The following is a 24,259-nucleotide window of genomic DNA, read 5'->3' as shown; positions in this document are numbered from 1 at the left end:
CAATTGAGTTTTTTTTTCTTCTTCTAGGAAAAGTTAACAGAAGTAATGCTGATCTCCTCTTACAGTACAAACGTCACCAGATCTTGAAAAGAAATACCGCATGCTTTTTTACTTTTAACTTCTACAAATTCTGATATAGTTGAGGAGGGAAACTAGAAGCCATCTCGTTTGGGGCCTTTCGATATTCAGGAGGAATCTCTGAAACATGTTTTGGTTTTGATTTTTCTAGTTGAGTACTTAAGTTATTGTCATAAATAAATCTACAAATTTCTAATTTTACTACTACACACCAAATCATACCATTATGCAAATTTATGTGACAAAGTAACCAACAAAGATTTCAAGACAAAATTGGCTCAGCCAGAGTGACTGATTTTAGGTAAACAGGAGCAAACATTCCTGAAACCACTAGGTGGCATTCAGTCACTGCAATTTTGGCCAAATACAGGTTGAGGCTTATGAGATGTAGGGTCAGGAGGAAGGCAAATGTTACCATTAGTTGATGATATTTTCCTGTCATTTAACACAATAACAAAGCTCAATTTTTGTCTTTTCCTGTCTACTTCAAATCAAATCAACAAATATTTATTGAAAGGTTTATTAAAGGAGTCTTCATTTGTGAAGAGAGTTGAAAACCATCTTCACAGTGGTGCTAAGGCACTTAAAACATCTAGAAGAAGATATGCTATATACCATATGCCATTTAATTTTCTTTTATGTAATTGCTTTACTATTTCATTTTTTTTAAAGATTTTATTTATTTATTCATGAGAGACACAGAGAGAGTGAGAGGCAGAGACACAGGCAAAGGGAGAAGCAGGAAGCCCGACGCGGGACTCAATCCCGGGACTCCAGGATCATGCCCTGGGCCAAAGGCAGCTGTAAACTGCTGAGCCACCTGGGCTGCCCCACTATTTCATGTTGTTAGTTCTCATGTAGCTATTTTTTAAAGATTAGAAAAAGCACGCAGTCACGAATACTAAAATTTCTAAGATCCTAGAGGCATTAATCTGCAAAATTAATGTTTAATGAATATGAGGCCAAGAGCTCTGGGTGATCCACAAAAGGTTCTTTCTATGGTAGGTCTTAAAAATGTGTGAGAAACAGTGCTCCTTGCTGCACGGAGATCTAAGAACCAAAATGGCCTTTAGTGATACAGGATTATGACTTAGTCTTGCAGATGAATCATAGAATGACAACTCCTGAACTCTGCACTTCAGACTAAATGGTTTGGAGAAAATATTGATGGGAAAAAGTAAATCAAAAGTCAATTTTTTGTAGAAGGTCTAGGGTAGTAATAATATAAACTGCAGGACTTACCTGTTCTAATATGTTTTGAAGCCTCTCTATCTCACAGTCTATTACAAATTTCTTCTCTTGTCGTCTGTCAAGTTCCTCTAGAAGTTGTCTATAGCTGACATCATTAAAATTTTCCACACAGATGGCGCTGACATGCCAACCATGTTGTCCTGCTTTTTCCATAATAGCTTGAAGTATTGAGTACCCTAGTGGGGAAAGAAATCCAGAAGGGTTACTAAAAAATACATTTGCTCCTCTGTAATAACCTATGCAGGCACTGAGTCTACATCAACATTTTTATGCTGCAGATATACAACAAATGCTTAGAAATTTAAAAATCTGAGTGGTTTTCACTTTCTTTACTTGGGGCAATACCCCTTTAAAACTATTGCTTGAATAAAGGAAGAACACCATGCATGCCTTGAGTAAGCTCTCAAAATCTCCTACTGGAGAACGTTATATTGCTTTACATAATTGTCGAGATAAAGCAAAAACCAAATTCAATACCACCTGTCGTCAATAACAATTTCATAAATTCTTTTTGTTAATTCTACTCAATGAACAGAATTAATTTTGAACTATTTTGATGTTCTCCTTGAGCAAGGTAGTAAGGACATTTTTGAGTTCAGCTGTGGAAAAGATGACATAAAAAAACAATGCAACAGTATGTATTAACAACCCATTATTGTGAATGGAGGAGCCATTATTATTTGTTTCCCCAATCCCCACTGCCTTTCTGGGAGAGAAGGTGTTATTTAAAGATTTGTCTCTTAGCAGGGGGATGATGTGGACTGCGGGTGAATTGAACGGCTAGTAGGTGAAGCACCAGACATTCAAACTCATAATCCAGTAGAGCAGAATGACATTTAAGTAATCACATGCAACTTAGTTTCGAGCACTATAATGGTAGCTGTACTCTGGTTCCAGCATTGGCCCAATGAAACGTTTGGTTAAATTTGCCTGGCTGGGACATGGAAAAGAGGAGCAGCAACTTGCAGATGAGAAGACTTATCCAAGCTTGCTGAAAAAGGAGGAGTGTTCATTAGCTGGAGACAGCCTTCCAGGGAATGGGGTGGTCTGCGCCCTGTCATTGGTCCAGATCTCTCTGCATCAACCAGCACGGGACAGGAGGGGAGTCAGAGATTGTAGTGACTGCTTTAAGGAAGCTGGGGGCACTCTTAGGGACACAGCACCAGCAGTGTTTCTTCATGCCAACACTGTTTTGAAATCTTGCTTTTTGGTTTTCAATTGGAGTGTAAGAAAAAAGGAAGCATCTTTGAAACTATGAATCACCAATAAATAAGAACTGGTTAGAATCAAAGCCTGGTAGGCAGTCATTTTTTTTTCTCCTTGGGCAGAGCACAAAAAATATGCCAGTCCTCTTTAAGAACTCATTGTATGGCAGCTGACTGTGGTTTCTTCCTCCCTTGGTTCCTGAAGTTAAGAGTATAGAAGCCGGTGGATTAAAAGTGAAGACTTACAATGAATACACAACACTTGCAGGATAAGAGGGCATTTATTCAGGTGTTTGATAGGTATGAATCTCTCAGATTCAACGATTTTCATTTTCAGGTATATTTTCTACAAGTCAGAGTTTCAAATATTATGGAATACTCGGTTAATATTAACAGATGGAACTGATGATGTGATCATATTTGAAATATGAATTACCTGATATCCTGCCAAATGAAATACTGTGGCAATCAGGATTCATTTTTAACTAAAAGAAAAAAAAATTCCCCAAAGAGGAAGAAAAAGGGCATTTAATTACTCTAAAATTATTCTGATCCAACTATTGCTCCATTTTGTAAGGCATGACTGTGACTTGTCTTTCGAACTTACCTGGATTCTCCTCAGGCCCCATTCCAAGTCCAGTACTCTTTCCCTTGTTTTCTTTTTGACACGTATGTACCAGGATGCTCTGAGTGCTATCTTAATGTACATGTCCATGCCTCATTTATTCTGTTACTGGGACTTGGTCTCTGATAGGAAGCAAGGCAATGTCCCCTTTATTCATTTTTGACACCTATGAACATGCTCTTTTAGAAAATACCAATTGACGTCTTACTTTTCCTCTTTCTCCTTTTATTTATTGTCATACCAAAATAATTCAAAGACATTTCATCTGATTTTTTTGCATGCTGTAAAAAAATGATAAATACTGGCCGTGCACATTGAAGTAGGCGCCCTGCTCCCTGGGGTCAATTCACAGCTTGGTATGATTCTTTATATATTGCCTTTTAATTTATTTTTTTATTCTTCGCATCGTGTGGCTATCAGGCTTCATGTCACTACTAGCCACCCAGGTTGTCACTTTCCTGACTACAGGACTTGTACAGAATGTACAGCCATAAACCTTCAATGAAATTCATATATGTCCCCAGTTGCATAAGAGATATTTCAAGATTCACACTAATAAACCAAAACTATAATTCAAATTCAACATTTTGTTATCCGATTTGTCAGATTTACAAATGACACTAGGATTGAAATAAGACAAAACCCTAGGACACAATCTTTGCTAAATGGCAAAGAAAGTTGGCTGCCTAAAAGAAACCATTAATCATAGTCAGAAATAAATGGCATCTTTTCAATGCAGTGCAAAGGACATGCAGTTATAGGTTGGAAGCTTGAATTCTTTTATAAGCTATGTTTGATTTTCATATGCTCTCTTATTCATTGCTACTCAAATGTGTGTGTCTTATTTATTTGCCAAGATAGTTGGGAATATATTGTGACTTGGAGAAAATACTGCTGTTGAATCTATGATTATGCAACTTAGCTGTTACATAAACTAGAAAATCACAAGTCCTGTCATACTAATTCTACATCCAGCTATGATTTGTATCTCCTAGTTATTAGAGAATCTGTAATGTGATATTGTTGGCCATGAATACTGCAGTGTTACGTGAACATCATAAAACTAATGGAGACTTTACTACTGTTAAAGGATCTTTTAAGTCTTGCTTTGAATTTAAGAAGCTGCCTAACATTTTAATTCAATATAATTTACTGAAAACTTGTCATCCAAGACTCTTTAAGGTTTGCCAAGATAAAGACATGATTCTTGTCTCTATAAGGAATTAACTATGTAGTCACTTACTAAGTAACTAAGCATTACCCAAATTACCCATTACTATATAAACAACCAAAATAATTCTTTTAGAATAGTGGTGAAAGTGTACCAAGAACAAAATCACATTACTGTATTATGGTAAATAATTAAAGACTTTGATAGTTATTAAATAACACTATCAGTTGCACATACAAGTATTTTTTAAATGTTATTATGCCATGTAATGATATTATCAATTATGCTGATAATTGATCATAGTGATGTGAGCAGTACTGAACTATTGCATCTGCACATAGCAACGATTTTTATACCATCCATGGAGAATGACCTATTTTGGATGAGTAGTACCATCCAGAGATGAGGCTGCTAGCAACACAAGCTGGGTTTTATTTATTTGATGTTCTCCCTTTCAAGAGTTATTTGATTCAACTATCTGTACACAGAGGAGCAGGAGGAGAATCAGGAGGAATTTATGTCAGGGTGGATATAATTTCAAATGGAAGAGAGCTATCCGTAAGCTGTAAAAAAATAAAACTTCACTTAGATAAAGACAGAGAAGTGCCTATAGTGCTTTTTAATTAGAAGTTCACTGGTGCATGAACAGGAGTTGCAACCATGGAATGCTGGGTACAGAAGTCATATTTCCGACGGCTCAGAAATTGAGAAGACAATGAGAAGAGGTGATAATATGGGCATGATCAGGGAGTATCATCAGGATCACGAAGTAATGAGATGAAGGTGTGCCATTATGATGACGATGGGATGGAGACATTCCTCAGTCGTGGGAACCAGTATGTTGGGCATGGGACGGAGAAACATCAAGGTCATGGTCGTGGGAACCCAAGGAGAGGACTGGGTCTGTTCCATGATGGGGTGTTGATGAGCTTCAAAAGGAGAAGCAGCACAAGGACACAGCATTTGCTTGTGTTTATTCCAAATACAAACCCTCCCTTCAGCCTCGTGAACTGTTATGCAGGTACCTACCACTACACTATTGGTTTCTCCAGGCTGGGCACAGCTTCCTGCATCCCCAGCTAGTGTATCTGAAGATAAAGGTGTGTATGTCTGGAAGGATGCTTCGTGCTGCGTATTAACCTCAGTCTTAGGGCAGAACAAGATTCTGTAATCCTCACTGCATTGAATGCCACCATGCTAGAACTGCAGAACAGATTTAGCAACCATTTAGTTTGGACTCTTTCCAAAGCAGCTTAGCACCAAAATAACGTGTTCAAAGGCTACTGTCTGGACTCCAAGGTCTCAGCGCACAGAGGAGTAACCAACATTGTAGCTCAGGCAAAATTATCAGCAGCTGTGACTACAGCATTTATTTTATGCCACAGTTCAAGAAGGGCATAGAGAAAATAAACAAAGATCTTCTAACTTCTACAGTTTGAGGCCACACATGCAAACCTGATATAAGATGCGATGTCTTGAGTTTTCCCTTGTCTTCAATCAAGAGTAAAAATAGGAAATCCATCTATAAGGATGGTCATTCTGGGACCTAGATTTTCCCTAAAGCCTCTTTCATTTTCCAACAAGAACATTTATTGTTTCTGAAACCAACACTTCAGTGTGCATGTTTAATTCAGATGCTATCTTACAGGTAAATTTGGTAATCTAAATCTCTAGAGTTTCTGTGAGTTGCCACTGAACCTAACCCTCAATACAGGCATATGGCAAATGTTTTCAACCATTGGCCACAGGTTCAAGGCACTGAACACTTCCCTCCAGGCATGCCCTAACACTGTTTTTTTCTTAATTCTCTTGGACTTTTCTAGAATCAGGCCACTGGAGAATTCTATTTCAGTACAAAGAATGGCTGAACCTATTCATTTATATAATCACTTGTTTACATACGAGACTGATTTTTATAGTCAGAAACTCTATGGCACTTCCTTGCAGTGCCCTGTATTTTCTTATTCGTCTCTGATGCATACCCAAATCATATTTGTCTCCTCTCTCTCTTTCTAGTATCATTTCAGACCATTAATATCTTTGTTTTCTACCCTCCAGCAGCAACATGCATCTCTACCTCAGTGCCTTTGCACAATGCTACCATTCCTTCAAAAAAAAAAAAATGCTTCCTTCTACTTTTGCCTTCTTTTATCTTTTGGAACCCATTGCAAGCATTACTTATCCCCTGACTAGCTCACTTTCCCCTCTTAGTTCTTCAAGCTCTTATACTTTTCTGTACATTTCCTTCAGAGATTTTTACCGTAGTTACTAACTATATAGATGAATGACGATCTGATTAGCGTCTTTGCCTTCCACTATGCTGTAGGCTCCATGAAGACAGGGACTACTTCTGGGGGACCTGGGTGGCTCAGTGGTTGAACATCTGCCTTTGGCTCAGGTTGTGATCCCGAAGTTGTGGAATTGAGTCTCACATCGGACTCCCTGCAGGGAGCCTCCTTCTTCCTCTGCCCATGTCTCCACCTCTCTCTCTGTGTCTCTCATGAATTCCAATAAATAAATAAATAAATAAATAAATAAATAAATAAATAAATAAAAGACAGGGACTACTTCTGTGCACAGGCCTTCTTTGTCCACTGAGTGCTCAGTAGATGCTCGGCAGAGTTATCGGAATGCATGAATGAACTAGTGGCGATTTCACAGAGAGGAGGCTAATGTTAAAGGGCTCAGTGATAAGAAGCAGCACAGCAGGTCACATTGAGGAACCTCAAATACTTCAGTTTATCTCATGTGTTTGGAAGAACAAAGAGGGTATGGGCAGATTTGGTGTGGACTGCGGGAAGGCTGCTAAGCAGGCAAAGGGCTTGTCATGAGGGCTTTATCCATCACATCACAGAATTTGGTCTTTATTCCTCAAGGATATTCCTCAAGGACTTCAGGAAGAGAATGACAAATGTGCTGTCGAGTGATCATTCAGCTGAGGTGTGGGAATTAGAGGGTTCATAAGTAACAAGAAATGGGACACCGATTCAGAGGCTATATGGATGTAATCCAAGTGAGATGACAGAGAAGGAGAGTGGATTCTAGATGAAGGGGGAAGGATAACTCAACTTGGCCACTGATGAAACACAAGCAATACGGATGAGGAGGATTTGGGCATAACATCAATCTGTTCTATTGGTGGTCATTTTACTCCTGTTTCCAGAAGGCAGTTAGGTCTTTTTTGATGCCCCACATATTTTTCTATGTGGATTTCAGATGTTGGGTGACTTATGGTGACAAGGCCTGGCAGCCACCTGCTTTCTCACCCAAACCAATGCTAGATTGTCACAGGTTTGAGAGACTCAATTTTCTCTCTTGCTACAGGCATCCATTTTTCTAGAGACCACCTTTGTAGATTTTGAATAAACACTAAGAATAAACTGGATATCTTCCCAAGTTCACCTCCAGAGTTTATCTCCCTAGCACTGTGAGCATTTGTGAGTATCTTTTCATAGTGGATTACAATCTCTTTTCATGCAAGAAAGGCATTCTTGAAAATTTTGCATGATTTTTAACTCGAATAACTAAAGATTAGTTTCCTACTTAGAATAAATGTCAGGCATTATTTCTATACAGTTATCATTTTGTTCCTAAATCAAGATTTTGTATCAATTTTAAATATCACAATATATAAAATTCACAGTTCTGATAATATCTATTTCTTTTCTATCACAGTATAAGAAGTTCACAATTTGGACTTGCACTCCATGTATCTTAAAAAAAAAAAACCACATTTATCTACCCATTTTAGAGGAAGAGAGAGGGACGAGGGGCGGGGGAAAGGGAGAGGGAGACAAAGAGAATCCCAAGCAGACTGCTAAGTGTGGAACTGGATGTAAGACCTCGAGATCATGACCTGAGCCAAAATCAAGAGTCAGACACTCAACTGACTGGTCCAACCAGGTGCTCCAATCATTGTCTTTATACAGAGATTAAAATATAAACTTATGAATTAATAGGCAGACAAATAATGTTTGTCTCATATTAAGCATTTAAAGTACTTAAGACCTAATTTTGCATGTGAAGATTATTCAGTATGGCAACACTCTGGGAAAGAAAAGTATTGAGTTGAGAGGAGGGATAGAGCCCCTGGTAGAGAGGCCTTCTCTGTGGAGAGAATGATAGGTGACAATGGGGAAGGTCTGAAAATAGAGACAGTGATGAGGATAGGAGCCAAAGGCAAAGCGGCAGAAAGTTTGAAGAATGCTTTATAGATTACCAATAGTTAGGAGACTGGTTTGCTGGAGTAGTGGATTCATAAACATACTAGGCTTTATTATCATTTGACAATACAGTTGGACCTCAGGAGATCTCTGTGAAGGAGGTGTGATTATCCCCATCCTGTAGGTGAAGGAACGGAGATAAATGTGGGCTATGTGATGCACGTTAAATCATCACCCTAACAAGTGGCGGAGCTGTGATGTGAACTCAGATCCTCCATTCTCAAGTGGAGGGGCTCTGGCACCCTGTGTTAGCGGACAGGGAGAGCTGGAGATGAGACTGGAAAGGAAGGTTGAGGCTGTGTTGACCTAGAGAACTCTCCCGGTGGGTCTGAATTAAAAACTGAAAGTTAAATTTTACTTCACTGGTCACAGGGCAACACTGGAGGCTTTGGAGCAGAGAAAAGATAATTATAAACTTGCTTTCTTACACTTTTGTAATGATGGACTCAAAGAAGGAAGAAAGGGAATCCAAATTGGAGGCTACTAAAATGAATCTAGGTGTAATGCAGTGAATCCTCCAATCCACAGTAGTTCTCAAACAAATGGGAAGAAAAGGACAAAGTCAATTGCTTGCCTTTCTCTAAATTCACTAATTTCCCCCTCATTTTGTTCTCAACCATTGAAGAACCGGGAGATTTTTCATTTTATCAGGTTGGAGCCATACAAGACTACCATTTTTGTTAGTCTAAAATATTCAAATTTCAGCAATGTTTTCTATTTCAGTGCAGAAATGGCTTCTGAATTGATGATAAATAATATTCAGTGTAATTAGGGAGGCCTGAAAACTACTTAATTTATGCATTTAGATGCTAAAATGATGTGGCAGGTAAATGTAAGAACTCCCAAACCAGGGCGCAGGGAGGTCATGAGTTGTAGGAGCCAAGAGCTTTGCACATCTCAGTACCCCTTAGGGCATTCACAGAAATTGTTCTATACTTTTCATTACCAATCTTTATAGCAACCATCTTGAGTCATTAACACAGGCTGAAATAAGCCTCAAAAAATTCAGAATTAAAGGAAGTTTGAAATCCATTTTAGAAAGAACTCTATTCTAACTGCTAAAAACAGAAAAACTTTTGGTTTATAAAAACAAATCTTCAGCTAAGCCTGAAAATCTGGTTCATTGGTTAAGGATAGCCAATGCTCCACATAGAATTCTGGTTCTTAAAAGACCAATTAATTTATTCTACCCTATGTTGAAGTCTGAGTCCAATACATCTCATTAATTAATCATGAAGGCAATCACTAGCAACAAAACACATAGAAGTGTTACACAACATATTAAATATCAGTTTGTTATAGTCACATGCCAGACTGTGTACTGTAAATAATATTAATTTGGATCTGGCTTTTATACACAAAGCCAAAACCATTCATTTTGGTTGTTTCGAAAGTGATATTTTAAAATGTTACTTTTGTCTTTTCTTTAGAAAAGAAATAGCAGTACATAATTTTCTTTAGATGATTCTGGTGAAAGGATTTGCATACAATTATTGAGATAATTTCTGCTCCTAGCGGGAACAAACCCAGGATGAAGTAAGTATTCACCATATGATTAGCCTAATTTTTATATCCCACTGAGGCTTGCTCAATTCCAAGAAGTAATTGTAAACTCATGTCAGTGACTGAGAGTGAATGCATTTGATTACTCACTATTAAATTTCTTTAGTGGGGAAATGACACTGAGGTGATCATCTAAAGAAAGAGTGATTTCTTGAATAGCATGCCAAGTGACAAATGATGGATTCAGTGGTCGACTCAGTCACTTTCAACTATATGGTTCTGAGGCAGGGTATCTAACTCCTTAATCATCCACTTTTGACTTCTATGCAATGGAGATGATTAATGCGGGATTTTATTACATATAGTATACTTCTCCATAGCTGTTAAGAAAAACCACCTTCATTCCCCATGGTGGACTGAATGTCCATTTGAGGGATGTACTTTGTGAATTCTTGGTAAGCAAGGGAATTCTTCCCTATAGCTCTGGGAGACTCCTAATGCATAACTCAACATCCCATACCCTCTCAAAAATGAAAACAAAAATTTAACCCTTACTCTTAAATTATGTATTTGGTTATTAGCCAAGAACTCGGGTTAGTCAGAAACCCAGAAGATACTCTCAAACTTGTCACTTTTCTCTACCCTCATCTCAAGTCAATCCTGTTATTCCTCCCCAAATACAGTATTTAAGATCTTCCATAAACAAGTCCCTACTTATTCTTTCATTTTCATTCAATGAATATTTATTGAGTGTCTACCGTATGCCAGACCATTGTTCCAGGGTCTGCAGATACGAAATAACAAACACAGTAAAATGTGCCTACCTGTATGAAGCTCATGCTCCAGGGCTGAGGTAGACAATAAACAAACGCACAAGTACATTTAGAGCATAATGACAAGAGGTGGTGACTTCTATAAAGAAAAATGAAGGAAGAACAAGACAGAAGTGATGGTGGGAGTGGCACTTATTTTTCCACACCACTCTCTCACTGTCTCTCTGAGCTACACATTGCTCAAGTCACACTAAATATTGGCAGTTTGCCCAATAAACCAGATTCTTTCTCTCTTGCTTGATGTGCTCCAAAGGCTATCTCTGGAGCTGAGAAAGTCTATATTCTTCATACTTGCTTGCTTTTTTTTTATTGTTTTATTTTTTTAATGAAATCACTGCTTACAAAAACCTGCAAGAGCCCTCACACCCATCCCCTTCATGGATCAGCCTCTGCCCATCTCCCAGGAACTGAAACAACTCAATGAATGCCATGAGGGGAAAGACCCCGGGCTCTGACCCAAGCCTTCACAGGGTGACAGTTCTATCTCCCATGATCCTTCCTGTCAGGCTGGAGGTGGCATGGTCCCTGCCGCTGTGGCTCTCAGGTCACCACCTGGATCAGAGTGAAATGATCTGAATGCCTTGCCCTAGAGACTCCCCCATCCCCCAGTAGTCTCTCTCTTTCCTCCCTCCACCCCCCATCCTAATTCTTGCAACCTCTAATTGAAACCTCAGCTTTAGCCTTAGGTCATTTTAGAAGACTTATCTCATTGGGACAACATCAAAATAAAAATCTCTGTACGGTGAAGGAAATTAATTAATAAAACTAAAAGGCAATCTACCAAGTTGGAGAAAATACTTGCAAATGACATATCTGATAAAGGGTTATTATCCAAAATATATAAAGAATGTATACAACTCAACATCCCAAAAATAATGCAAGTAAAATAGGCAGAAGATATGAACAGAGAGTCCTCCAAATAAGACAACCAGATGGCCAACTGACATGAAAAGATACTCAACATCACTCATTATCAGGGAAATGCAAATCAAACATACAATGAGATACCACCTCACACCTGTCAGAATGGCTAAAATTGAAAACACAAAAAACAATAGGCATTGGTGAGGATGTGGAGAAAGGGGAGCCCTTTAACGCAATTGGTGGGAATGCAAACTGGTGTAGCTACCCTGGAGAACAGTATGGAGGTTCCTCAAAAATAGAACTATCCATGATTACAATCCAGTAATCATGATACTGGATATTTATCCCCAAAATACAAAACACTCACTCAAAGGGATACAAACACCCTTATGTTTATAGCAGCATTATTTATAATAGCTAAATTATAGAAGCAGCCCAAATGTCCATCAATTGATGAATGGATAAAGAATATGTATATACATACAATGGAATATTATTCATCCATAAAAAAGAATGAAATCTTGCCATTTGCAACAACATGGATGGAGGTAGACAGTCTTGTGCTATGCGAAATAAGTCAGTCAAAGACAAATACCATATGGTTTCACTCATATGTGGAATTAAAGGAACAAAACAAATGACTATTGGGGGAAAAACGAGAGAGAGGCAAACCAAGAAACAGATTCTTAACTACAGAGAATGCACCACTGGTCACCAGTAGGGGGGTTGGGGAGAGGCGATGGGTGAGATAGGTAATTGAGATGAAGGAGTGATGTGCGGGTGGGTGATGTATGGAAGTGGATCACTATATTGTACACTTGAAACTAATATTAAACTGTATGTTAACTGTGCTGGAGTTAAAATAAAAGAAAAATAAAAGGAGACTTCTCTGACCTTTCATAATGAGTTGTTGTCTTTTTTTCTCTGAACTTCCCTAGTTGTCTGTTTGTACAGTAATTACAGCTCATACCTCACTGAATTAATAAATTATTGCTCAAGTAAGCATTCTATGCATTTTTGAAAGTACTAAGTATACAGTGAAGCACAGCTGCTGATCTGAAGGATGTTGGATTTTAATAACTGTAATTGTTAATTTATCTGTCTAGTTCTTTAAGTGTGACATGAATTCTTATTCAGTTGTTTCCCTAGTTTTTTGTTTTTTCAAAGGAAAGAATCTAAGACAGATTGAATTGAATGGCAAGGGTAAAAATCCTGTCTGTTTTATATCACATCCCTCCCCCATTTGATCAAATGTAATAATAATAAAGAAAATAAAAATACCTAAAAGCTATTAAAGCCATACCTAACCCATAGCAGATACCATATTAAGGGGTTTATGGGCATGGTGTTAGTTTTATTATCTTTATTTTATATAAAGCAAACTGGATGATAGAGAAGTTTAATTCTTGGCTAAGATTATATAGCTATTAATTGGTAGAGGCTCGTTCTGTCTGATATTAAAATTTGTCTTTTATTCTCCTCTATGATACTGTCTATATAACAGTGAACACTTCATTCCATTCTGTTTGGGTTAATTTTATTCCCCTATTAAGGATTCATTTTCTTTTCTTTTCTTTTTTCTTTTTGGATTTCATTTATTTATTCATGAGACACACACACACACACAGAGGCAGAGACACTGGCAGAGGGAGAAGCAGGGCCCCTGCAGGGAGCCTTATGTGGGACTCGATCTCAGGACCCCAGGATCATGCCCTGAGCCGAATGAAGGCAGATGCTCAGCCACTGAGCCCCCCAGAGTCCCAGGATTCATTTTCGACCAAGAAGTATCCCTGACTGCAAAGCATTTCAGATATCAGGGGTATCTCCACGGAGCTCTGTATGGCTTCTGCTGTTCATGATGGAGATGTGCTTTGACTCTGGGTTCAGAGAAGTAACGTGCCTGCCCCTCGCCACCCTGCCCCAGCAGTCTCTGGTATACTGGTCCAAAAGTTACAACAATGGAAAAGATTACAATAATGAATGTTGATTCCTTCACAACAGTTTATGAATCCTGTCCTGTGGATACATTTGGTTACTGACATCGCCCTGGCACTGTCATAAAACCCTATAGGGCCATTTCACAAATTATATTTGAAATTACAGTACTGGAATGGTTAATGTAGGGAATTTTTCTAAGTAGGTAGTACAACAGTAAAACTAAAAAGCACTAGCATTTTTAATTAGAATAAAGTTGCCTGAAAATTAAATGGATATAGAAATATTTATCTACAATTTTATATTTGTAACACATTTTAGCCATGTTTGTATTATCAGGATGAAAAAATCAGATTGGACTATTCATTTTTTCATCAAATACTTAGAATATGGCAATAAATCAGTAACTCAGTGTCTGCTTTGCTGAGTCAATAATCACTGGCATTTTGATTGCAACTCATTGTTTTCAAGGTTCATTTTGACGAAACTAATGTCACTATCAAATTAATTGTGCTAACGATTTTGATTTTTATTTGTTTAGTTGTTTTAAGGCACTCTATACATTAATTCATAAAGATAGTGAAAATTTCTTCATTATGTGCTTTTTAAAATGTAAAATTTGAACTACATTCTCTATTTTAATCTCCAGATGTTCCCTCAAGGCTCAAAATGTTATTAATATAATTGCAATACTTAAATTCAACTATTGTTTTTTGTTCTAAGAAGCTTTTAGTGCTGAGTGTTTGTGAACACATATTATAGTTCATTTCTGAAAAATATGTTCATTTGCAGATAGATACTCAGAATTAAATGAGTATCTGCATTGAATATTTCCCCAAACTCTCCTAACTTCTTCCTTAAACATGCATTGTTTTATAATACACCTTTCTAAGTTTGATAATTCTAGCAATTTCTATACATTGATTATCCTTAAGCACTATTTCAGTAAAATCAGAAAAAAAATCTTTAAAAAATTAAATTGAAGAACTCTAGATTTAAAGGTTTTTTTATTTTTCCTTGGGACTCACCTCTTTGTATATGTGGGGTGGTCCTATATCAGAAGAGAGTATAAATTGGGATTCTGAATTTTGTAACAGAACGTTAGCTGTGCCACAGGTCTATCTTTTACATAAAACATATAAACTTTCTCCCTGTAATTGGAAATGCAGAACCTATGCATTCCAACTCTCCTAGCATTCTAATCTAAGACCTTATAGACTACTTGTAGCCCTAAGAGACTTTAGTGCTAATGTAGTCCAAACTCTTGACTTTGAGAAAATGAATGCCTCTCCATCTACAAAAAATGACTTACCAAAGTGTGTGTTAGGTATGGTAGAGAGTCAATGAGGTGTCCTGACTCCTAAGCTAGTAGGAATTTTCTGAATTTCACTGCTTCCCTTAACATTTCAGCTCAATAACTGCTTTTTGAGGAAGGTGACCTTAAGAAAGGTGATAACCAAGGATGTAATTCTCAGACATGAATTTTTATATTGTATTTATTTATTGAAATTGCAGAATCATATATTTTACAAAATAATAAAATATTCTTAATGTCCCTTAATTAAGAAAGAACCTCATGCTAAACTCCTTCTACAGTGCAGAATGAGAAAAGGGTCTCCCTCTCCTAATCTAGATCCTAATCTAATCTAGATCCTTTTGTAAAACAGCATGAATATGAATTCAGCCAATCATGTCTCCTATTTTCCTTTGGATCCAAAAAAAGATGAGAGTATAGTCTAAAGTCATGGTTTATCTATCTCTGATAAACATCATTCTATTGTATATAATGACACCACTTTTCATACACTACTGTACTAAATGCAAGGCCACTGTTACTATGCTACCAAGTGTCAGCTGATGATCACAAGTGGCCCAGAGAATGGGAAGGCATGTTCATAAATATACTGGCCATGCAGCAAAACAATTTAAAATTATTAAAAATGGCTGAAAGCTTTTCTCATATCTAAAATCACAAAATTTTAAAGATAGAACTCAACTCTCATTTCACAGATAAGGGAGAGGAAATGATGGGCACCTCCTAAGAAGTCTGTTGTGAAACCAGTACCTGAAACAGAGGCTATAAAAACTCACCCATAAAATGACAATCTGGAAGTATCTCTCTCTGTCCCTTCCTGTCTGTCTGTCTGTCTCTCATCCTCTACCATTTTCTCTCTCTTCTTATTGTTTCTCCCCTTCCATCCCTTCTGTATCATCTCATCTTGCTACACTTAGATTATTTAAATTTATTACATTTTACTTTACAAAATGAGATTTACTATACCTATAGAGATAATACTCAATATATTTAACAATGCATGTGATATTGGTTAATCAAAACGACCACCAGTGCAGCATGTCCTGCAGGGAAGAATATCATATCTACTCACATGCTTTTTGTAACCCCACTTTCCTTCAATAATAGATCATGTGTATCTTTTTAGGTCAACAAACATAGGTTTACATCTTGACTATTAATGGTAACAGAGTATGCCATTGCATGGCACATCATATTTTATTTAACATTTAGGTTATTTCCATTTTTTGCCTGTCGCATACAATGCATTAATTTTTCATTTCAAAATGTGATTCAAAGACACCTGGGCTGGCTCAGTTGGTGGAACATGCAACTCTTGATCTCAGGGTTGGGTCTTTGAGTCCTATGTTTGGTGTAGAGATTATCTAAAAAATAAAATCTTCAAAATGTGTTTCAGACCAAATCTATGTTCACTGATAACTTGGTGAGGAATAAAAAAAACCAGTGTAAAATGTAATAAATTATTTTTGTGTGTGATAGATAACATCTAATTACTAAATTGCAATATAGCTATTTGTCTTTCTTTCTTTCTTTCTTTCTTTCTTTCTTTCCTTTTCTTTCTTTCTTTTTTTTTTTTTTCTTTTTGCTATTTGGCTTTTATAAACAGAAACAAAGTGGTACTGGAATGTTATTTTTCCATCCAAAATTCCTTCTATGAATATTTAAAATTGCATAGAAGATGAAACTGATTTCTCCTTTCTTTCATTTTTTTCCTTTTGCCTTTACTTAAGTCTTTAAATTTAAGCATCAGCCTAAAAATTTTTAAGGCTCTTAAATAATGTAGTAGCTGCATGTAAATGAAGAATATCTTAAAGATACACCAAATGTACCATTTGAGAGATGTAACCATATAAAATAAATGTGCTTGTTGCCAATTTGTCTTTCTTGTGCCTCAAGAGCTCTGACCTCAGTTTTAATGCAGAGTTAGAACAGAGAACAGATGAAGTGTGCGATGGGATAACTTCTCCTCCAGGACAGACACCATCCTGGGTCTTCCTCGCCCAGATCAGGTGATCAAACATTTCTTATATCACTCAACAATGTATCAGATGGCAAATCAGCACAGAATGTAGAAAGACACTTTGCTCTATCAAGTACACCTTTCTTTTCTGTTTCTTTTTATGCCTTGTTGTCTATCCATCCTACCTGTAATGTCAAGATCCAGAAGCTGAGAAGTATCTTAAAATTTGTAAGCATGCTTCTCATACCTAAATAACTTTTTAAAGGTTTCCACAGATTTTTAAAAGTGTAGCTCTTTAACACTTCCCTATTTATAAAAGCAATTCATATATATACATATATATACATGTGTGTATATATATGCATATATATATTTAGAGAGAGAATGCATGCATCCAAGAGATAAGCATAAAGAAGAAAAAAGATCTTAAAAAGTCAACCATGTATTTACCATCTAAGGCTATCTATTAATAATTGTTGAATTTTTCTAGTTCTTTTCATTTATGTTCTCACCAACATGGATGCCAGTGTTATATGTACACTTTTTCTCCATAAAATACTTGTCTATGCTATTTAAAACTTAACAAACACCATTTGAAGAGTTGCTTACTGTTATGGCATGATGCTTCTCTATAGCTCACTTATATTTATATTTAGATCATTTCTTTTCTGCTCTTGTAAATAATATTGTGATGTATATTTGGCTTCTAGTGCTCCCTTTCAACTGTTTTGTTTTGCTTTTTTTTTTTTTTCTTAAGGAGGGAACATGGAAAGAGTTCTGTATTATATGTCAGTAGATATTCACAATGCTAAACTAGTTCTGTTCGCTCTGTTTGGGAAAACATTGGTATCATCCTTCTAAAAACTGCAAAATTTAATAAGGCAGTAAGCCATGTGGACTACAGAAAAAAATATGGAGTAATTTATTAGGTTCAAATCTTTTTAGAAGCTTTATTTTTTTTGAAATTTTATTTGTTGAGAAAAAATGAAGAAAGATAAATTCCAGTAGGAAGTTCTCATTTTGGCTATCTGGGCTAATTGCAAATGTAAAGTTTGAGGTGTTAATGCCCATGATGTATCTTCAATAGTCGAGGTTCCAGAAGGGGAGTCATCACTACTGTTGTGTGACCTTCTGCTTATTCTGGCTTAAACAGTCCTAGGACAGCTGCTTCCAAGTTTATATAGTTTTGCGCTCTCCGTATCTGGGGCTTGTCCACTGGTCCTCCCTTGTCTGATCCATCACTCCACACTTAGGATGGCTCTGGCTGTGCTGCTGCTGATCTGTTTATACAGGCTGTTCAGCATAAACGCCAAATTAGCCATTTCAATTCTCAATTGGCTATTCATTTTACAAGAGGCAAATCTGTGTATATTCAAAATATAGACTTATATTTTGCTGGTTATATCTGCTCAGAGTTTATGCGAGGCAACTTGAATGAATTGTACTGGATTGTATATCCAGATCTGCTCTTCACTTTTTACCACCCTTTCCCATGTTGATGGTCAAGAAGGCTGATCAGTATGGTCGGCATCCATGACCTTAGGTTTCCAGTTTATGTGATGAAAGGAAGTCATGTGCAACACACCCTTGGGGTGGAGAAGAGTGAGGTCAGGATATCCATTCCCTGATGACTTTCCCACCAGGTCAGTGTGGGATGATGGCATCCCTTAAATAAAGAGCTGTATCCTTGCCATTCAGCATTGTCCATGCAGCTACATTCTCTATATAAAATAGACACATTGTCCACTTCCTTATCTGCTCAGACATATGGTGGCACAGGCTCCCTGCTCTTGCTAGCTCTGGGATATAATTCCCTTTCCTTGTAGGTGTCTGTAAAGCAGTTCCATTATTAAGCAGGTACTGATTACTGTTTTAGTTCATCTGGGCTACTATAATGAAAAAATCACAAATGGGGTGGCCTATAATCAGCAAATATTTACTTCTCACAGTTCTGGAGGCTGGAAAATCTCAGATCATGGCATTGGAAGATAGGATAATGGCTCATGGCATAGGCCAACTTATCAATTGATGGCTATTTCTCACTGTAACCTTACCTTATATAGTCAAAGGGATGGGCTGGCTCTCTGGGGTTTCTTTTATTTTATTTTTTATTTTTTTAAGATTTAATTTATTCATTCAGGAAAGACATAGAGAGAGAGAGAGGCAGAGACATAGGCAAAGGGAGAAGCACGATCCATGCAGGAAGCACAATGTGGGACTCAATCCCAGGACTCTGGGATCATGCCCTGAGCCAAAGACAGATGCTCAATCACTAAGCCATGCAGGTGTCCCTGGGGTTTCTTTTATTAAAGGGCACTTATCTTAATCATGAGGGCTCCACCATGATGACCTATTACTTTACAAAGGCTTTACTATTTAATCCTATCACATTGTGAGTTAGGATCTCAACATATGAGTTTGGCGATGAGGGGCAGCAGAGGAGACACAGCCATCCAGACCGTAGCAATTACCCACGTAGAGAGCACCATTTGTCTCCTACCAGGATAGGCTCTAATGGTAGAAGCTTTGAATCCAGAGAAATACATGTTTGGTAGAAGAAACTTATAAGTATAATCATTTTACCAATCCTGTTATATCTCTAACCTTAATATTAAATTCCAAAAATTGCATGAGACAGTTTATAATTTCCACTATATTATCATTTCTTTTTTCTTCTATCAGAAAAAGCCTATGCTAACCCTATGTCCTCAGATATCACTACTTCCAAAAATGCTACCTTTTCATATTCCTTAAAAAATTAAGACCTAACACAACAGTTTAAAATTTCAAAGATTACAAAAAAAAAAAAAAAAAAAAAAAAAGCTGTATTCTGGCCCTCCATATTTGGGGGTTATGCCATAGTAATCTTGCATTCTTTTTACATTCTATTTTATGTTTTTAAAGGTTTTATTTATTTATTTGAGAAAGAGAACAGGGGCAGAGGGAGAAGCAGATTCTCCACTGAGCAGGGAGCCAGATGCAGGGCTCTATCCCAGGACCCTGAGATCATGACCTGAGCTGAAGGCACATGCTTAACTGACTGAGCCACCCACGTGCCCCTAAGCCTTCAATTTATAAAGAATCTTTACAATAAGTAACACTAGAAAGTTTCTTCATCTGTTATAAACCTCTTTGGAAAAAATATACTTTGCCCAGTGTTCTCTGAATAAGGTCTCATGCTTCACCTTTCTTTATGATTCATCATCAGGATGATCTTTCCTGGAGAACTTATAAACTTGTTATTTTGTGCTAACAAGAAACACAATCAATATTCCCCCCTCCCCACTCCCCACCAACACACACTCATTACCAAGCAGTTTAGGGCAAATATGATGTTCCAACAATATGATTGTATCAGTCCTTATTTGCATACTTGTTTTTTCCTTCCTTTCCATGTTTTTGCCTTCTATTTCTTTTAAAGTTATATATATGTGTGTGTGATATTTAGATATACATGTAATGTATGTATGTGTGTAACTACATATATATGTGAGATTCCATATTATATATGGATAATCCCATATTATGTATGTATGAATATGTATATTCCATATTATATTATGTATATATACCATCATTATATAATAAAACCATCTCAGCTCCATTTTATTAAGAATTAAGATATGAATACATATGGAAATACCTTTTTTTTTACATATGGAAATACCTTGAAGTTATTTCAGTCAATACCTCTTCTTTAAAATTAACTAGAGATATTGTCAAAACAATTTATGTACAATAGACATTAGAAAAATCCAATTTTTAAATATTTTATTTATTTATTCATGAGAGACACAGAGAGAGAGGCAGAGACATAGGCAGAAGGAGAAGCAGACTCCCTGCAGGGAGCCTGATGCGGGTCTCAATCCCAGGACCCCAGGATCACGCCCCGAACTGAGCCAAAGGCAGACACTCAATCAATGAGCCACCCAGGTGTCCTGAAAAATCAATTATTTTAAAATAGACTTTGTTTTTCAAATTCTAAGTGTAAGTTTTCTAATTTTTAGAATTAATGACAAAAAATATTACACATACAAAAGAAACAGTATATGTAGATTTCCAAAATACTCAAATATTGTTGTCAGAAGCCTATTCTTATCATTAATTTTGCAGGTACACATATTGAATAGTTAATGAGAATTATCTTTCTTCTTTCCTTTGACAAATGAAAGCAATCCCTCTAAAAAGGAATGGCATAAACCATAGCAAACATCTGAATGCTCAGGGCTTCACGTGGATTTTCCTATTTATTCCTGAAAACAACTTCAAAATGTATTAGGTATTCATTCACATTTTTTCCAGATGAAGAAACAGAATTAGTAAACTTAGTGGCAAAGTATTCTCCAAGAGAGTTGCAGTAAAATCTCCCCTCTCTCCTGTCTTCATACAACATGAAATGACCCACCTCCCACGCTCAATGTGGGGAGTTCCTTCCCCTCGGATCTGGTAGGTCAGTGACTGTATGATTCCAAGGTTAGATCATGGATGTCGATCTATCTTCCTCCTGCTCCCCTTGGGATGCTGAATACCATGGAACAAGGGAACCCAAGTGGCCAGTGCACAGGCTACAAGTAGAGGTTGACAGAGGGGAACCACAGATGAACTTTCAACTGACAGCCACCATCATCCACTGGACACATAAATGAGAGAGTCTCTGAGACCACTCCTGCCCCAATGACTGATTGCAACTACACAAGAGACCCTTCAGCGAGAATCACCTCTCTAGCTGAGCTCAACCATCTCTAGAGCCATGGAGGATATATAATGCTGTCAGTTAGATTGAGGTGTGTGTGTGTGTGTGTGTGTGTGTGTGTGTGTGAATGATTACACAGCAATAGATTACCAGAACACTGAGCAAGGTCACACAGCTAGTAAGCAGAGCCAGGACATGGCATGCCTACACATGGAAGTCTTACTTCATCACCTCATCTACACTTTCAACCACTATACCATCCTGTGTCTTCCTGACTGCCTTCTATAAACTGTAGAGATGTACACAGCTTTCCTTATACAGATGCGAGGAATACTGTGTGTGCATGTGTGTGTGTGTGTGTGTGTGTGTGTGTGTGTGTGTAGAGTGGTTATAGTCCTAGTAGCAGCACCACCAGCAGCAATAATAGCTTTGTGATAGTCCCAGTAATAGTAAGAGTAGTAATCTCTGGGTAGCACTATAGTGAATATTATTTTTAAAGAATGCTAGATAAAGGAAAACATTTCACAGAGTAGTTTAACTCTTAGGATCTTTGAAAAATATTTATATTCTTAATGCATTTTCCCAGTACTGTAAATTCTAGAGGATACAAAGACTACATTATTCCAGGGATGAATACCTTATTAAAAGTTGCTCCTGAATAGTTTGTTCTTAATGGAAAAGGTCTTGCTTTACAATTGCTCTGCAATTCATTAATTTTCATTTTATTCCCTTCAAGGGCATTTAGGGTCTGGGATACACAGTTGTAAAACATAGCTCTCACTAGAATTCATAATTTACTGGGTCTTAATATTCCATTTGAAGAGGCTCTTGGAATATGATGAGGTCAGAAGAGAAGAATAAAAAAGAAAGCCATTTGGTATGCTTAATAATAGACTATTTATCCATGGCATAATCTGAAATCTTTTTGAGCATGGCTGAAGGTGACCTGTATCTCCAACTCATTCCGCCTGGATTGGTTACTTTGTAAGAACTGGAAGAGGGGGTTATATACATCTCATTAATTTTCTAGCCCAACAATATTTAACTTTGATAGCTTATTATAAGTAGAGTGACTGTACAACTTATCATACAAACTCAGGCACTTTCAACAGAACAAGGGGGCACCGTTTAAATTACGCTAGTCTATCAGGTATAAACCAGAACTGAGAAGGCAAGCCACAATTTATGGGCCAGCAACTGGAGCGGGTCCCAGGGGAAAATAGTGATAAAGAAGGCACTGCCCACATACAGCTCCTCATCTTCCCGCTTCTCCTGTGTGGTAACTGAGAACCAATGAAAAACATTGACAGAAGAAATGCCCAGTGCAAAGAAGTCACGTCCAAGTGCACAAGTATAATCTGTGATGAGGTCCTGGCTGTCCAAGCAGTCCTGAGTCTCCTCCACTGTATTTCTCCTTCTTACCTGCTGAGATGTTAATTAACCCATGTCTCTGAGGAGTTATAGTGATCCTATCAACACTTCCATCTCTTTTTAATCTTGGAAAGTTAGGATAATATTAGAAATTCTGTGAGATGTCTAGAACTGAGGGCTCAGGATCTAGAGTCTAGTGCTTGAGATCAGAGAATTCTGAGTCTCTAGTGTTTGCAGGATGTTGAGACCAAGATTATTGGAGCTGCATTGGAATTACACAGGAAATCAACTCAAACATTCTTGAAACAAATTAGGAACAAATTTGGGAAGACACTGAGAACTGTAACGCGTTCAGGTTAACAGGATGAGTTCAATGGATCCTCTTCCTAAAAAGCCAAATGAAGTTTTAGACATGAGGATTTTCAATAGTAGGAAATGATACTTTATGTAATGAATTTTCATGTTTATTGGACATTTTTATATTTTCCAAAACCAATTTAAAAGTGTTAACAAATAAATATAATAGTATTTTTTACAAAACAATATGAACTAGATTTGATCAAGTGACCCTATCAGGCACGCAAATTTCACCTCCAATTCTTTTTTAAAAAATATTTTATTTATTTATTAGAGAGAGAAAGAGAAAGCATGAGTAGGGAGAGGAGCAGTGGGAGAGGGAGAAACAGACTCCTCATTGAGCAGGGAATAGGACTCAGGGCTCAATCCCAGGACCCTGAGATCATCACCTGAGTTGAAGGTAGACACAACCCACTGAGTCACCCAGGCATCCATTCACTTCCAATTCTAATCTGTGTTGAATCAAAGCATTTTATAGCTTAGAGGAATCACAGAGCAATGTAATCAAACTTCTGATTTGAAGGTTGAGCCAGAGACCTTACAAGACTTGCCCAAGGTAAAGAGTTAGTTATGGGAAGAGCTGGCTGCTGATAGAGAAGGATCTAAAAAAAATTCCCTTCTCATGTCTTCGAGAACACTGTCATTGTTCTTGGGGGAATCTGGACAAGGCAAAGCTGAGGAGGAAGTCTACAATCCTCCAGAGGATGTGAACTCCTATTAGCTTTGGGCAGAATAGAGCAAAAGAACAAAATAAGGACATGCCTATTGAGTTTCCATTAACATAAATCTTTAAGAAGGCACTTAAGGATTGTCCAAAAGTTTGGTACTCTTTATCCTCAGCACCACATTTTTTTTTTTTTTTAAACAGCACCACA

General features: G+C 37.2%; 1 protein-coding gene across 14 annotated transcripts in view; it reads right to left on the bottom strand.

Moving 5' to 3' along the window:
* The window catches only part of GRIA4 (glutamate ionotropic receptor AMPA type subunit 4), a 377,193-nt gene that overhangs the window by 116,838 nt on the left and 236,096 nt on the right, over window positions 1-24,259 (bottom strand). For all 14 annotated transcript variants that reach the window (XR_012028564.1, XR_012028563.1, XM_072821787.1 and 11 more), the window contains one exon: window positions 1,321-1,505. Coding sequence is in view for 12 of the 14 variants with exons in the window: in XM_072821787.1 (XP_072677888.1) it covers window positions 1,321-1,505 (185 nt within the window). In the remaining 2 variants the exon portion in view is untranslated. The remainder of the gene's footprint in view (window positions 1-1,320; window positions 1,506-24,259) is intronic.

The sequence above is a fragment of the Canis lupus genome, chromosome 3, assembly GCF_048164855.1.
Source record: "Canis lupus baileyi chromosome 3, mCanLup2.hap1, whole genome shotgun sequence".
Classification (NCBI taxonomy): domain Eukaryota; kingdom Metazoa; phylum Chordata; class Mammalia; order Carnivora; family Canidae; genus Canis; species Canis lupus.
Note: the sequence above shows the minus strand (reverse complement) of the source record. Positions and strands in the feature narration are given on the sequence as shown.